A 15,948-nucleotide genomic window follows, 5' to 3' on the forward strand; every position below is an offset into this window, starting at 1 on the left:
TTTTGGCATAATACTTGTATATTGAAGCTCTTTTATAACATAATCATATAATAATTATATGCCAAAATAAGATATCGTTAGGAAATTCAGGTGCACAACTGGATTTTAAACGTGTTTCGACGTCATTAGTTTCATAGAATAGACCAATATTTCATCATTTTCCTTAAAGTGACACACATGTTTAAAATTTATACATACACATGTATAACAAACATAAATTTTGAGTGATAAACCTTCTTCTTACTAAATTATGCGTTTATGGAAAATATAATTATTGTTAATAAGATTGTAACTGTGTATCTAATGGCTGAAAACGCACAAATATTAAATGATTGGTGAGTCCTTAAAGATTCACAGTGATCAACTATAATCTCATTAATAGGTAGAAAAACCGTGTTGTCTCATGCCTTGAATTATTGTCTATCATACAAAATATCAGTGCAATATTGCCCACGAGCACGTCGGCGTTTTTTCTTTTAAACATTTTATATAAATACGTCATCACATTTAGAATTTATTAAAGAAGTCAACGAAGGCCTGGAACTTTTTCTTAAAAATATTTGAATGCATCTTCAGGAAATAGTGATGATTAAATTTGTTCTCGTGTTTACAGTTTTCGGGACCTAAGTCCTCATTTCTAATACGTATTCCCAGGAATCGTGTGGCCCACATGTTCAGTGTGATAATCTATAAAACCTATCATATGCCACAGTCTTGCAGTGAAAGGAAACATTATTTTGTGACTCCGCCGCAGAGAAAAGAGATCCATTCCACGGGACGTTGTGACCACTCACATACAGTAATTGAAACGCAAACCAAATAGCAAACATATATAGAATCATTTCGGTAGATATAATTATACTAAAAGGGACCAGACACCTAACGTTTTTTTGGAATGAAAAAAATATGTCAAAATTACAAAAACAACAACAATAGGATATCGTTGTGTATAACGCATTGAATCTTAGTAAGTTACTTACTGATGTACCACATCGCTTTCGACACATTTATCTTTCGCAGTTTTTGTGCATTTTCCCAATTCGAAATCTACTGGGTTTGTCTGCCCAGTAAGATTAAAAAATAGCGTCAGTATATTTATCAAGTGAATTTTTACATGTTAAATATACATAAAACAGAGTTTCTAAAAAGGACAGACTGTTTAATGAAGCGGAAAGCTACTGCGAAACAACGTAGACACAGAGCCCGAGAGATAAATATCGGTGATGAAATTGATCGGTTAAATTTTTGAAAGAGATCACTGCTAAAAATGACAGCGCGTTGGCTAAAACGTGTTTGATTGGTTAGTGAGTGAAACGATCACACGACGTGCAAGGTATTCAGAAAAAAACAAAAAACATTCCGAGCTATTTATAAACGGTGAAACTTGCTCGATAGCGTGTGAGACAACATGACTGTTGCGCATATTCTTTAAATCGATCCTGTAAAATAATTTGTTATAGGCCACATTCTAGCTCGTTTTGTGCCGCGTGGACGACTCTTAATGACTCCTTCCTGAGATCTAAAAAGGATCAAGAAATGTGTCTATTTCCTCGTTTTATTATGAGATGAAACACTTCGAAGTCAACAGTAAAAGTGCAGTACATATACATGTATCATAAGTATTAACAACATTTCATAATACAGAATAATAATGATTTCAATATTGTCAAATAATAAGTTTCTCTTAAATTACAAATTAATCTTGATTGACAATTAGCAATTAGATGAACCAACAATGCATTGCAAAGTCTCACATCAATTTCTGAGTTCGTTGGTTTCAAAAGTATACAAAGAAGCAATATACATACATGTCAACATCTTTTGCTGTCTTAAAAGAATCAGATAAGCTTAAAACTTTTTCACTGACAAATTTCTGCTTTTTTCTCAATCGCTTCCTGATCATAGAACGACTAAGTTAACTATCTAACGAAAAGCTAACAATGGAGCCAAAAGAATGACCGAAAAGTGTACAGTGCTTAGATGTGACTTGGGTGTATAAGCCATAGACAATAATATGCTTCTTACATAAATCAGTTATACATAGTCAGTACATGATAATTATAAGGAATGTATGAATACATTTATAAACATATCAAGACTGATTTTCCATTCTAAATTATCTTTAAATACTTAATACAATATCATTGAAATAACTTTATAGCATGTTTCTAAAACGGAAACATTTAAGTCTCAAATACAACTGTTAATCATTAAAAAAGATAGAACAACCTTACACAAATAAGCAAAATTCTTACCTAAAAAGGATCAAGAAATGTGTCTATTTCCTCGTTTTATTATGAGATGAAACACTTCGAAGTCAACAGTAAAAGTGACTCGAGCGAGGAAAGACACAACTTTTTAGAGAATTGCCAAAACTATCATCATCCAATGACAAAGGACATGTTACAAAAAGTCATGCCAATACATGGCCAATGAAATTGAGACAATTAATCCAGACGCAGGGGACACTAGGGGCTGGGCCCTAAAAATGTCATTGTCTGACTTAATCTCAATTATCAGTTAAGCCGGGCATTCTGTTTATATTACAATCTAAAGTTTCGCAACAATCTTTAGACGTAGTGATAGGTTGTCAAGAAAAATAATTTCACAGACTAATTGATAATAAAAATGCTATACGCTGTGTATACTATAATATAAAGTTTGACAACTATGTTTGAATAGAGTAATAAATGTCATGAAACCATTTGGCTATTATCAAAATTCACTTTAAGCACCAGGAATGTGTTTCTAACAGACAAAATATTCTAAAATTATGAAACATGAAAAGTATTAATGACATTTCGTAAAACTTCATTACACAAAAGTACTCGAAATTTTACAGCATAACACTAGTATTGACAATTCTAGGCTTGTTTTGAGAAAATACTGTATTTGCTGATATAGGGACCATCTGGTGTCTAGTGTCTTAAATAGGTTAAGAATTATATACTCATTTTATCAATTCAAATCATCAACAATTTACATCAGATTTCTGTTAAAATAAAGAAGAAAAAGTCAAACTGCATTAACTTTAGTATTAATGTATGTTCTTCTATTTCCCAAATTTATGAGTAATTAGCAAGCAAAGCCTTTTCTATTGATACCAAACATATATTGGATCACAAGGCATCCAAATTTAACATTTACGCCAATACTGGTTACATGCTTTTAAAGTGACACTCTTATTCAAAATCAATATATACATACACATGTATAACACACATCAATTTTGACTGATAAACCTTTTACTACTTACTAAATAATGCACTTATGGAAAATATTAATTACTGATAACAAGATTGTAACCGTGTATTTAATAGCAGAAAACGCAAAAATATTAAATGATTGTTGAATGTTAAAAGATTTACTGTGGTCCACTATAGTCTCATGAGGTAGAAATACCGTGTTTTATGTGCATTTCTTTCAACTTAAACTCAGTATCCTTCATAAGAACCTTTGTTTTCGACATGTATTCATCCTTTTTCAAATATTAAAACAATTGTATTAATTTAGGTAAATATCATTTGGGAGTAAGAGTGCATCTTTAAAATATATTTACACATTAAGGCAATACATTTCGCAAGTCCCAATCATAGTTCTGCTTATTTCGAAAGCGTTATGATTTTCGATTTATTTTGTCGTAATTCGCATCAGGGACATACGATCCGTTGGCGTTAAATTAGTTGAGTTCCTTAAGTTCAACGACATTCACAGTTGCTTTGGCAACGCGCCCATCTCCCTTCGCTTCGCACGTGTACGGTCCAAAGTCGAAAACGGTCAAGGCACCCGTGCGAGAAGCCAAGGTGACGAACTTAGCCGGTATATGTGCACCTGCCGATTCCATGTTAAAGTCATATTTCCATGTTGTAGACATCACTTTGTTACCATGAACGTCAATCCAGTATGTTTCGTATAACGGAGCCCCTTGCGCGATACACGCTAACGTAAATATACCTCCCCTCTTGACGTAAACGGTATTTTCCATAACGTCTACCTCGACAGGAAACCTCACGATAAGATTGATCTGATGATCCTCGTTACTAACAGAATTCTCTCCACGACACGTGTAGACGTCGGTAGCGTAACGCTTGACGTCAGGCAGAACAAGTTTGCTCCCCGTGATGCCGGTAGGCTGTTTGTCGTCACCCCTAAACCACGTTATGTTCGGTACGGGTTCGCCAGTAAATGCGCACGTAAGTTCCACTGTGCCGCCTTCATCGACGTTCACTTCCGGTGAGCTTGTACCGCCAATGTCGATTTTCGGAGCGACCAAGATCAGAAGCTGTACGTTGGACAGCACCACTTCTTTATCTGACATGCACGTGTAATTCGCCGCGAATGTGTCCGTGACCCACTTAATCAGAAGATTCCATTCAATTTTGGATGTCTTGACGACCTCAATCTGGTTCGTGTATTTGAGTACACGTACACCGGAAGTGAGGTAAGAGTCTTTTGATGATTTCCAGCGGACCAAGACCGTGTCGGGGTCCAAGCCGGAAGCCAGGCGGCATGGCAGTATAACACTATCCCCGCGCCGTCGGTAGAGTTTAACTTGCGGGGGGTTCGCATCGCCGCCAGTAAGTAGCAGACCTGTAAATAGACGTAAATATTGTGTGTTTTACTTACTGTAGAACAAAGGGATCAGGTATTAACAATTTCTTTCCATACAAAATCATCAAAGTTGACTGAACTGTATCCAATCGGATTTCACTTCATATTAAATTTAATTAAAAGGTGATTTGAATGTCCTCGAAATTATATTTGGTGGTAATTTGATACAATGTAAAAATCCAGTCTCCATTTTAATAGTAAAATGATAAATAAACCTTCTCCATAACTGGCTAACCAAATCATTTAGGATATCTTAAAGCTAATTATGGCAATAATTCATTTCAGTTATACAGTTATATTGGAAGTCATAATTTGTCCCCTTTTTAATACTACTTTTATCGAGTTATCTGGTATATTTTAATGAACAAACAACAACCGGTAACTAATGGATATTTACTTAATCAGAAACTCGTAAATTGTAAGTAAAACAGCGTTACTTGCGGTTTTCGGCACAATGAAGTATTTTCTGCCCTATTGTCAAATATTTAAGCCTTATTTGACTTTTTTATGACGACTTACCATGCTGCATGAATTTTGTTCACAATTCACACAACATTAAATCGTTGATTTTTAACTTCGTAAAATGTAAAAAAGGTGCTTTAAAATTATTTGAAATGGATGAGTAAGCTATAGAGGATTTAGAGGCCACGCTAAATTGTTAATAGTTAAAGACGGATATCGCAGCCGCTTATTAATTATAAAAGTGTAAAACAATTTGTACTTTTTCTTACCAACAGACATAAATCCAGCCAACAAAAACATCTTCATATTAAGCACTATATTTCTTTGTTTCTAAAACGTCTGAACGCACCGTTTGGCCGCCATCTTGGAGGGACAGATAAATGTAGCGTACAAGTAAACAAGTGATTATTATTAAGATTTGAAGTGATAGCAGAGTTATATGAACATTTATAGTGCGAAGTATGAAGCCTATGGACTCGCTCTCCGAAAAGAGACTCTATAGAGAGACTTTGAGTGCGATAGAGAAAGCGAGGTACCTAGAAAAAATGAAATCAAAGACCCGTACGAGGCAACATTTGTAAAGGGATTTTTTTTGACGATAAATCCTTACTGCCGACCATCAGCTACCCTGACATTGTGAATTATTTAATATTCACACCCAGCCCCTACTCCAAGGATGATCTAAAGGCCTACAAGGGTCTCAACTGCTATGTGCAGGCCCAGTGTGGCTGGGTATCTGAGGTGAAGGCTGCAGTTGTTGGAGACAGGCATGTCGTGATTGGAAAGGTAAATCAACTGTATTCAATAATTTTGTCATGTTTGATGTACATAGAGAACAAATGCCAAGTAGCATTTAAATTAATATTTAGTTGTTTTATTTTTGAATACATTTAGGCTGGCTTTGTTTTGCCTAACCACACCCCCACCCACCGCTCCCTACCCCGGTGTGTTATGCCACTTCAGGCCCTTTACTGCTTTCACGCTGAAGTTAAAAGGCTCCCGACCCATCAAGGCCAGACCCCTCCGCACCATTGTTAAAGACTACTTTAGAGTAAACTTTAGTCTTAGTACAATTTTTATGTTTATGTCCTTTTCAGGTTCTACATTCCATGCGTTTGAAGGAGAAGCCGCTCAACCCATGGCTCATCTCAGAGAAAAATGGTTCAATCTTGGCATCCCATTGTGACTGAATGGCTGGCTTAGGCGAAGTTTGTACACATGTTGCTTCCCTGATGTTCAGTATAGATGAAACTGTCCGTCTCCGTGATGCTCGCACTAGAACAGAAGATCCAAACTGGTGGATAATACCTTCAGCTGTGAAGGGGGTCTCATACAGCATGATTAAAGACATTGATTTTACATCAATGCGTTCTCTGAAGAGAAAGTATGAGAATGTGGGAGGAGATATACCTTCCTATCCGCAGTCGTCCACAACCCAGAAACATCTGAAAGATGTGCCAACACCAACAGATGCAGAACTGAATGGATTCTTTTCAAAACTAAGTGCTACTGGGAGAAATCCAGCCATTTTGTCTGTAGTTAAAGAATTCTCTGATGACTATGTACCGAAACAGGACAAAATGGACCTACCAGCTCCTTTAGGGAATTTGAAGACAAAAGATGCAATGATGATGAATTATGGACAACTTGTAAATCATTGTGCTGGCATACAGCTGACTGTGTCCAAGGACCAAATAGCGAATGTCGAGGATGTGACAAGAAACCAAAGTGAAAGTAAACTGTGGCAAACGTATCGGGCAGAGCGTATTATTGCGTCAAGAGCAAAGCAAGGCTGCTCGACTGATCCATCAAATCCATCACAATCACTGATAATGGACATCTGTTATCCTGGGAATAAAACATTTCAAACAGCAGGTACACAATGGGGGACAAAGAATGAGCCTGTTGCCAGAAATGACTTCCAAACGTACATGGAAGATAAACACCAGGGCTTCTGTGTTAAGCAGTGTGGGCTATTCATTTCTGAACAATTTCCCTACATTGGTGCTTCACCTGATGGACTTGTACATTGTCATTGCTGTGGGGCATCACTCTTAGAAATCAAATGCCCATACACTCTGAAAGAAAGCCTCCTTGACAGCTACTCTGAAAAATATTGTTTGACAAGGAACAGTCAAGGAATAATGGTGCTTGACCATAAACACCCTTATTATTATCAGGTTCAAACACAGATGGGTGTTACTGGCATAAAGGCAACACATTTTGTGATTATGACTGAAAAGGCAGTACATATTGAGCTTGTTCTGTTTGACATAGATGTATGGACTGAAATCTGTGAAAAGGCGGAAACATTGATGAAGGTGGCAATTTTGCCTGAACTTGTTGGCAAGTTCTATTCAAAGCTTCCTGGATGTGGTTTGCCTGTGCAGCCCCTAAAAGAAGTCCAGCCAACCCTGTCTTCTCAAAATGAGACTGAAAAGACATGGTGTTACTGTGACCAAGTGGAATCAGGAGAAATGATTTGTTGTGATGATGAAAACTGCCATATTGTTTGGTTTCACTTCACATGCTTGAAAATTGAGCGAAAGCTCAGGGGAAAAATGGTTTTGTCCTGACTGCCGAAAGTCTGGATTGTTGAAGAAAAAGAATTCAACAAAGAAATGAAATAGTGATTTACGTTAATGTGTTATGATGTATTAACCTGATTCCATACGTATCTGTATTAACTGCAAGTCAAGGAAATTTTATTTACAAAGTTGGATTGTGTAACAGGACAACCTAAGCTCTAAAGAGCTTTTAGCACCGACTTATACATATCAAGCAGTTTTCATCATACATAGTTATAATAATTAGCACATATAAGTTATTATAGAATAATAAATGCCATAGACTATATTGTCAACTTTGTGACATCTTTATGTATTTTTGTGTTATCTAAAGTTATTTGGTTCTATTGAAGTAATTTTCATTGGCATTTTGCATATATATTCAGATGATACCGGTAATTGTGCCTTATAAGAGCAAATGATCAAATATCATTGAATAATAAAACTGCAGAAAAAAGGTTTCATGTTTGTTACAACAATGGGAGTACTCTGTACTCTGGTAATCGGGTTAAGCGAACCAAGTCTCAGGGCTCAGTGCTCTGTTAACTATAATGAACCAGCACTCCTATGATGAACCAGTACTCTGTTTATGTATAGAGTATTTTGTATATAGCAATTAAAATCAGTGCTCCATGTATTACCCAGCACTCAATGTTTAACAAACCACAACTCATTGTTTACCGAATCTGCACTCTGTGTATACTAAACCAGTGCTCTTAGTATGTCAAGACCAGAAGATTTGTGTTAGATATGAAAATCTATACTCTGTCTACATGCTAACAAAAAATGTAACATTGACTAAGGAGATAAGTTTAAAAACAAATTTATTCATTTAAAATTAATTTAACAAGCATTTAAATATGACAGCCTGCATATTTACACAATTTAATACAGTTCAAATCAAGACATTTAATCAAAAGCAACTACTGGATCACATAAATTCACCAATGCACAACAAACAGTTCCAATTTTGTCAATAACAGGAAGGTCTTGTCCATTTTCCTTTAAGAGAAATTCTACTGGTAATGGACCATTCAAGATAGTATATTTTTGCCTTGTTAATCCTATGACTCGTTCAACGTGAATTCTCACATTTGCAAGTTTTCTTGTGGACTCCAGGTCTAGTGGAGACATTTGGCTTTTTCCTTTGGTGAACGCAGGAATTTTTACTTGGGCACACAATGTTCCAACACTTGCAGCAATATCAAAGCCCCTGTCTGCTATCACTAGGTCCCCAGGTAAAATGTTGTCTAAAAACCCACTGTGCTCAGTTATATGTTTATCTGTGGTTCTACCGCCCCAGGCATTTGAAATGTATGAAATAACTCCCTGTGGTGTAATCCCTATTAAAAACTTAACAGTATTGTGGTGTTTATAGGATGACCATGTCTCAGCCCGAGCTAGCATATTGGATGGTTTATCTATGAAGACTTCAAAGCAATCTATAATCACTGCACATTTTTTCCCGAAATGTTCACGAAACTGCATTGGCATTGTCTTTTGGAGAGATTCTCTATCTGGCCAGTAAACTAATGGTTTCATACGATGGTACATGACATGTATATAGTCTTCAAATGTTCTGGAAATAGTAGATGTCGATACACTAAATTGATAAGCTAAAAACACATTTGACAAATCAAGTCTCAATTTCATCAGTGTCATAATGAAGCATTGAAACTTTGATAGCAAGACTTTTGCAGGCAGGTGACCTTCAAGGTAACCGAATAGTTCCATGAGAACAAGAAAACTTGTCAATCCTGTGAAATATTTCACTTTGTCATCATTGTCTTTGAAGAACTCAATACAGTTTGGCGTCTGGGTCTTGAGTTGTTCCCTAAAGGAGTCATTTTCTTTTTTTACATGTGCTAATTCATTAAAAACAGAATCAATCACTAGTGAAGATAAATCAGTTTGTGAGCTTGTTCCAGCCTCCACTTCAAGTGGAGGTTCACATGATTCACCGGTTGAAAGAAGCACGCGTGCAGCCTCACACTTCTCGGATCGAGCCCTACGCCATGCGAAACGCCCTGTTGCAACTAGCGGGGATGGTGTTGAAGCTGTAGATCCTAGGTTGATTGATGGTGCCCAGTCTGGATTTTCTCTGTCGTACAATGCTGACTTCTGCCCTGTAAATAAATACTGTATAAAATAAAATATTGTTCGGCTAAAATGATGAGCATATGAAACAAATTATATCGTTCCTTTAGCACATATTGTTTTTACGTTCTAGCCAAACAGGTGAATCATTCAATGTTAAAATTCTCAGACATTTGACATCGACATTTTGGTCATAATTTGGGTGTGAAGAACTTTGAGTACGAACATTCTAATTCATGTAAAAGCATCACTATATATCACAATCTGCGTACAAATACCTCTCGATTATTTAAGTTGGCATACATATTTAAATTAACGTAATAATATCAGCGAAAGCTAGGAAGTACAATTTTGAAGTGCTGTACAGTAGGTTCATAACGTATTAACGAATGAAATCGGGTACGAATAATGTTGTTGCCGGAATATTGTTAATCTGAATCAACTGAATAAAAAGGAAAACAACAAATTAAGAATAATAACAAACATAATTAAGTGCAATTATTGTATATTACCTAAAATAAAATGATCGGAGCACACTCTGATGGGTTAGCCTAAGGTACAGTACGGATTGTAGTATTGCCAGATAAACGACAGTACGGATTTCAGCAGGTGCTTGGATGGTCTATTTACGTCATAGATATTTGTGTAAATAGAAAAATTTCGGTGCGGGGTGATACAGGAATCCAGTGGATTTCACGTGAAATCCACTCAAAACGTGAAATCCACTCAGAACTCAGTTATTTTAATTAATAATTTAATTTTTTTGTATACATATTAGAAAGTGCCTCATGAAGGGTTTATATTTCAAATTTTATTGAAATTGGTCAAAAAATAAAGAAGTTAGAGCAATTTTTCATTTTTTTCCAAAAATAGATCGGAAATCGAGGTGAAATCCAGATTCCGATAAGTGAAGTCCACTCATAGCTCATTAATTTTAATAAATAATTTTCTGTTTTTGTATATTTATTAGAAAGTGCCTCATCAAGGGTTTATATTTCAAATTTTATTGAAATTAGTCAAAAAATAAAGAAGTTAGAGCAATTTTTCGAAAATAGAGGTGAAATCCAGTTTTCGAGAAGTGAAATCCACTCTTAACTCAGTTTTATTAATTAGTAATTTTTATTTTTTGTATACATTTTGGAAAGTGTCTAATGAAGGGTTTATATTTCAAATTTTATTGAAATATATCAAGAAATGAAGAAGTTAGAGCAATTTTTCGGAAATCGAAGTGAAATCCACATTTTGAAAAGTGAAATCCACTTTTTCAGACGTGAAATCCACTCATAACTCATTTATTTTTAACAAATTAATTTTTCTGTAGAACAAATAATTGAAAGGGCTTCATAATGGGTTTATATTTCAAATTTTATCCAAATTGATCCAAAAATAAGAAAGTTGTAGACATATTTTGAAAAAAGATCGGAAATCGAAGTGAAATCCACATTTTGACAAGTGAAATCCACTTTTTGAGACGTGAAATCCACTCATAACTCATTTATTTTTAAAAATTAATTTTTCTGTAGAACAGATAATTGAAAGGGCTTCATAATGGGTTTATATTTCAAATTTTATTCAAATTGATCCAAAAATAAAAAAGTTATAGACCTATTTTGAAAAAAGATCGGAAATCGAAGTGAAATCCACATTTTGACAAGTGAAATCCACTTTTTGAGACGTGAAATCCACTCATAACTCATTTATTTTTAACAATTTTTTTTTGTTGAACAAATAATTGAAAAGGCATTATCATCGGTTTATATTTAAAATTTAAATGGAATTGGTCAAAAAATGAAGAAGTTAGATAAATATATTGAAAATAGATCTGAAAGCGAAGTGAAATCCACATTTTGACAAGTGAAATCCAGTATTTGGGAAAGAAAAGTGTAAAGAAATAAATTCAATCAAGTATCTTAATATTTATACAGTAGTTGCTTGTGTCCGATGATTATATTTTAATGTTTTTATGTTTTATTTACTTACATTAGTACCATTTAATCCGTTTTAGTCGAGATCTCTTATATAACATTAGATCTAGTATCTGAATCAGTTGAGATGCAATATATTGGTGTGTTTTTACTGTAAGTAACCACTATCCAATATATTAGTTCTATAATATCGTTTAATAATTACTCTTGTCTTTGATCTATATCTATCAAAGACGAGGATCACGACTCTCACGTGCCGTTACTTTCGCATTTAGCGGTTAAGGTGATACATCACATATCCGAGAAAGTTGACATAACATACTCGGCGGTAAAATTGTGGAAGTTTAGTACAATGGCAGTAATTATTTTATGCCGAAAAAGAATTTGAGAAGATATGGTAAGTATAAAATGTATCAGAAATGGCAATTGTCATTGCTATGTTTTTATTTTTTATGCTATGAACATGTAGTGTTGGATATACGTATTATTTGATATTTAAACGGATAATTAATTGTTTCTGTGTATTTTGTTTTATTATATTTGGATATTTAAAAGGATAATTAATTGTTTCTGTATATTTCTGCTGTATTTGTTCATAAAATGGGAACCTTTCCGTGTAGTGTATGCCTTGAGGCATGTGCACTTGACTCAATTTATTGTGATAATTGTAAGTTGTGGTGCCATCGTAAATGTTGTCAAATGGGCAAGCTTGAGCTTAAGTCTTGGGACTAACGTCATCTCAAGTTTGCGTGTATAAAGTGTGCTTGTGTCGGGGATGAGTACAACTACACAGCAGCACTGAATCGGTAAGTGTAATATATACTTAGCATATTTTATAAATAAATATAAATAACAACTATATAACAACAATAAATTAATAACTACGTGTTTTTATAAGCACATTTGCGAACTACTACTACTATTACTACAGCAATAAGCATATTTATAACTAACATCACAATAATTGCTTTTAGCTCGTATTAATCTGTGAAATTACGTAATATGTTTCCTGATGGCGTGAAAGTATTTAATGTGTCCTTTGTTTTTGTAGTGCACCATGTCACTGTGATAGTCCTTATGAAATCTTATGTCCTTCATTTCAATGCATTGTGCACTTTTTCGAACAAGATTATTGATGCGTTTTCTCTGTGCGTTGAAACTTTTTTTGCTTAGAAATTTGTCTTTGAAGTTTCCCCTTTCTGTTTACCTGTGTATATTTTTTCATATTTTGCTATTGTTTATTTTGTGTAATTATTTTCCTTAACTGTTGTGAACATACCTTTTCATTATCTCTCATTATTGTAAACCAAGTTAAACATATGATTTCACTTGGTGTAACTTTGTTCTGTTGTATTTGTTTGTTTCTTTTTTTAAATTTTTTATGATTACGTATATCAACCAATGTACATGTATAAATAACCATAAATAAATGTCTGGCATAAACAAATAATACAAAACAATTTTCGGATTATTTATTAAATTTTTAATATTTTCAAAATTCGAAAGTAAAAAAGGGCCATGATTGAGGGCGCCTCCACGTGGTATGGCCTGGATGTGTATGGATATTGTGTTTATCATGAAAAAAATTAAACAATTATGCATACACAACAAAACGCCCTCACAATATAACTTCAACTTTCTTATTTTTGGATCAATTTGAATAAAATTTGAAATATAAACCCATTATGTAGCCTTTTCAATTATTTGTTCAGCAAAAAAAAAAAATTTGTTAACAATAAATGAGTTATGAGTGGATTTCACGTCTCAAAAAGTGGATTTCAATTGTCAAAATGTGGATTTCACTTCGATTTCCGATCTTTTTCCAAAATAGGTCTACAACTTTCTTATTTTTGGATCAATTTGGATAAAATTTGAAAAATAAACCCATTATGAAGCCCTTTCAATTATTTGTTCTACAGAAAAATTAATTTGTTAAAAATAAATGAGTTGTGAGTGGATTTCACGTCTGAAAAAGTGGATTTCACTTGTCAAAATGTGGATTTCACTTCGATTTCCGAAAAATTGCTCTAACTTTCTTGATATATTTCAATAAAATTTGAAATATATACCCTTCATGAGGCATTTTCCAAAATGTATACAAAAAATAAAAATTACTAATTAATAAAACTGAGTTAAGAGTGGATTTCACTTCTCGAAAACTGGATTTCACCTCGATTTCCGATCTATTTTCGAAAAATTGCTCTAACTTCTTTATTTTTTGACCAATTTCAATAAAATTTGAAATATAAACCCTTTATGAGGCACTTTCTAATAAATATACAAAAACAGAAAATTATTTATTAAAATTAATGAGTTATGAGTGGATTTCACTTATCGAAAACTGGATTTCACCTCGATTTCCGATCTATTTTCGAAAAAAATGAAAAAATGCTCTAACTTCTTTATTTTTTGACCAATTTCAATAAAATTTGAAATATAAACCCTTGATGAGGCACTTTCTAATAAATATACAAAAACAGAAAATTATTTATTAAAATTAATGAGTTATGAGTGGATTTCACTTATCGGAATCTGGATTTCACCTCGATTTCCGATCTATTTTTGGACAAAAATGAAAAAATGCTCTAACTTCTTTATTTTTTGACCAATTTCAATAAAATTTGAAAGATAAACCCTTCATGAGGCACTTTCTAATATGTATATAATTTTTTTTAATTATTAATTAAAATAACTGAGTTCTGAGTGGATTTCACGTTTTGAGTGGATTTCACGTGAAATCCACTGGATTCCTGTATCACCCCGCACCCGAAAAATTTGCCTTTGCAGCAAAGTATTAAGGTTGACAATGTTTTAAGGTTGACAATGTTTATCATAAATCTCTCTTGTCAAAATGAACTCAATTTTGATTGTGTTTATATAAAATAATAATGTAAGTAGTTGCCACATTTTCCCATGATTATTTTATGAAATAATTTGGGTAAATCAAACAATTAAGAAATAAAGGAAGATCTACACTGTACTTTATCTTTGATTTAGATTTAGCTAATACAGTATAATTTAGTATTTTAGTACTCCATATAAACAGCTGCTTCTGAGTCTTTAACGGTTTTTGAATAGGCGAAAGTTCCCTATAATCGCATTATTGTGCCTAGTATTTTAGAAGGTGTAAACAAAGGTCCATGCCTTTAATTTTAATACCTATCAATCCTTTATTTATGTTCATCATGAAAAGCATCCAACTTTGACACTGAAATTTAAGACATCCATTACGTTTTGAAGTATTTTGACTGTAAATCATATGACTGTAGCAATCATTGCTTTGGAACACGTTCAAAAGCACTGTAGTTTATCAAATGACCATATATCTCTATGCTGGTGGTCATAGCTGGGGGACACGTTCTAAAGCACTGTAGTTTAACAGTTGACCATATATCTTTATACTGGTGGTCATAGCTGGGGGACACGTTCTAAAGCACTGTAGTTTATCAAATGACCATATGTCTTTATACTGGTGGTCATAGCTGGGGGACACGTTCTAAAGCACTGTAGTTTATCAAATGACCATATATCTTTATACTGGTGGTCATAGCTGGGGGACACGTTCTAAAGCACTGTAGTTTATCAAATGACCATATATCTTTATACTGGTAGTCATAGCTGGGGGACACATTCTAAAGCACTGTAGTTTATCAAATGACCATATATCTCTATGCTGGTGATCATAGCTGGGGGACACGTTCTAAAGCACTGTAGTTTATCAAATGACCATATATCTTTATACTGGTAGTCATAGCTGGGGGACACATTCTAAAGCACTGTAGTTTATCAAATGACCATATATCTCTATGCTGGTGGTCATAGCTGGGGGACACGTTCTAAAGCACTGTAGTTTATCAAATCACCATATATCTCTATACAGGTAGTCATAGCTCGGGGACACATTCTAAAGCACTGTAGTTTATCAAATCACCATATATCTTTATACAGGTAGTCATAGCTCGGGGACACATTCTAAAGCACTGTAGTTTATCAAATGACCATATATCTTTATGCTGGTGATCATAGCTGGGGGACACGTTCTAAAGCACTGTAGTTTATCAAATGACCATATATCTTTATACAGGTAGTCATAGCTCGGGGACACGTTCTAAAGCACTGTAGTTTATCAAATGACCATATATCTTTATACAGGTGGTCATAGCTGGGGGACACGTTCTAAAGCACTGTAGTTTATCAAATGACCATATATCTCTATACTGGTAGTAATAGCTTGGGGACACGTAATTTGATAAGTGTTAAATCATAAGGAAAGGAGTGTTAAAACA

General features: G+C 34.1%; 2 protein-coding genes across 2 annotated transcripts; one reads left to right on the plus strand and one right to left on the minus strand.

Annotated features, from left to right (window-relative positions):
• Window positions 1-1,541: 1,541 nt before the first annotated feature.
• Window positions 1,542-5,469, minus strand: LOC128238800 (hemicentin-2-like). The gene is made up of 2 exons (XM_052955053.1): window positions 5,343-5,469; window positions 1,542-4,590 (listed from the first exon to the last, which is right to left on the minus strand). The coding sequence occupies exons 1-2, from the start codon at window positions 5,377-5,379 to the stop codon at window positions 3,680-3,682; spliced, it is 948 nt and encodes a 315-aa protein (XP_052811013.1). The 5' UTR covers window positions 5,380-5,469; the 3' UTR covers window positions 1,542-3,679.
• Window positions 5,131-8,098, plus strand: LOC128238799 (uncharacterized). Its single transcript, XM_052955052.1, has 2 exons — window positions 5,131-5,859; window positions 6,171-8,098. The coding sequence occupies exon 2, from the start codon at window positions 6,264-6,266 to the stop codon at window positions 7,647-7,649; it is 1,386 nt and encodes a 461-aa protein (XP_052811012.1). The 5' UTR covers window positions 5,131-5,859; window positions 6,171-6,263; the 3' UTR covers window positions 7,650-8,098.
• The last annotated feature ends 7,850 nt before the right edge of the window (window positions 8,099-15,948 follow it).

The sequence above is a fragment of the Mya arenaria genome, chromosome 6 (assembly GCF_026914265.1).
Source record: "Mya arenaria isolate MELC-2E11 chromosome 6, ASM2691426v1".
Lineage (NCBI taxonomy): Eukaryota > Metazoa > Mollusca > Bivalvia > Myida > Myidae > Mya > Mya arenaria.

Excerpts from the sequence above, each read along its gene's own strand:
- LOC128238800 (XM_052955053.1), bottom strand. The coding sequence starts at position 5,379 with ATGAAGATGTTTTTGTTGGCTGGATTTATGTCTGTTG. Across the intron at positions 4,591-5,342 it reads GGCTGGATTTATGTCTGTTG|GTCTGCTACTTACTGGCGGC; the intron begins GTAAGAAAAAGT and ends GTCTATTTACAG.
- LOC128238799 (XM_052955052.1), top strand. The coding sequence starts at position 6,264 with ATGGCTGGCTTAGGCGAAGTTTGTACACATGTTGCTTCCCTGATGTTC.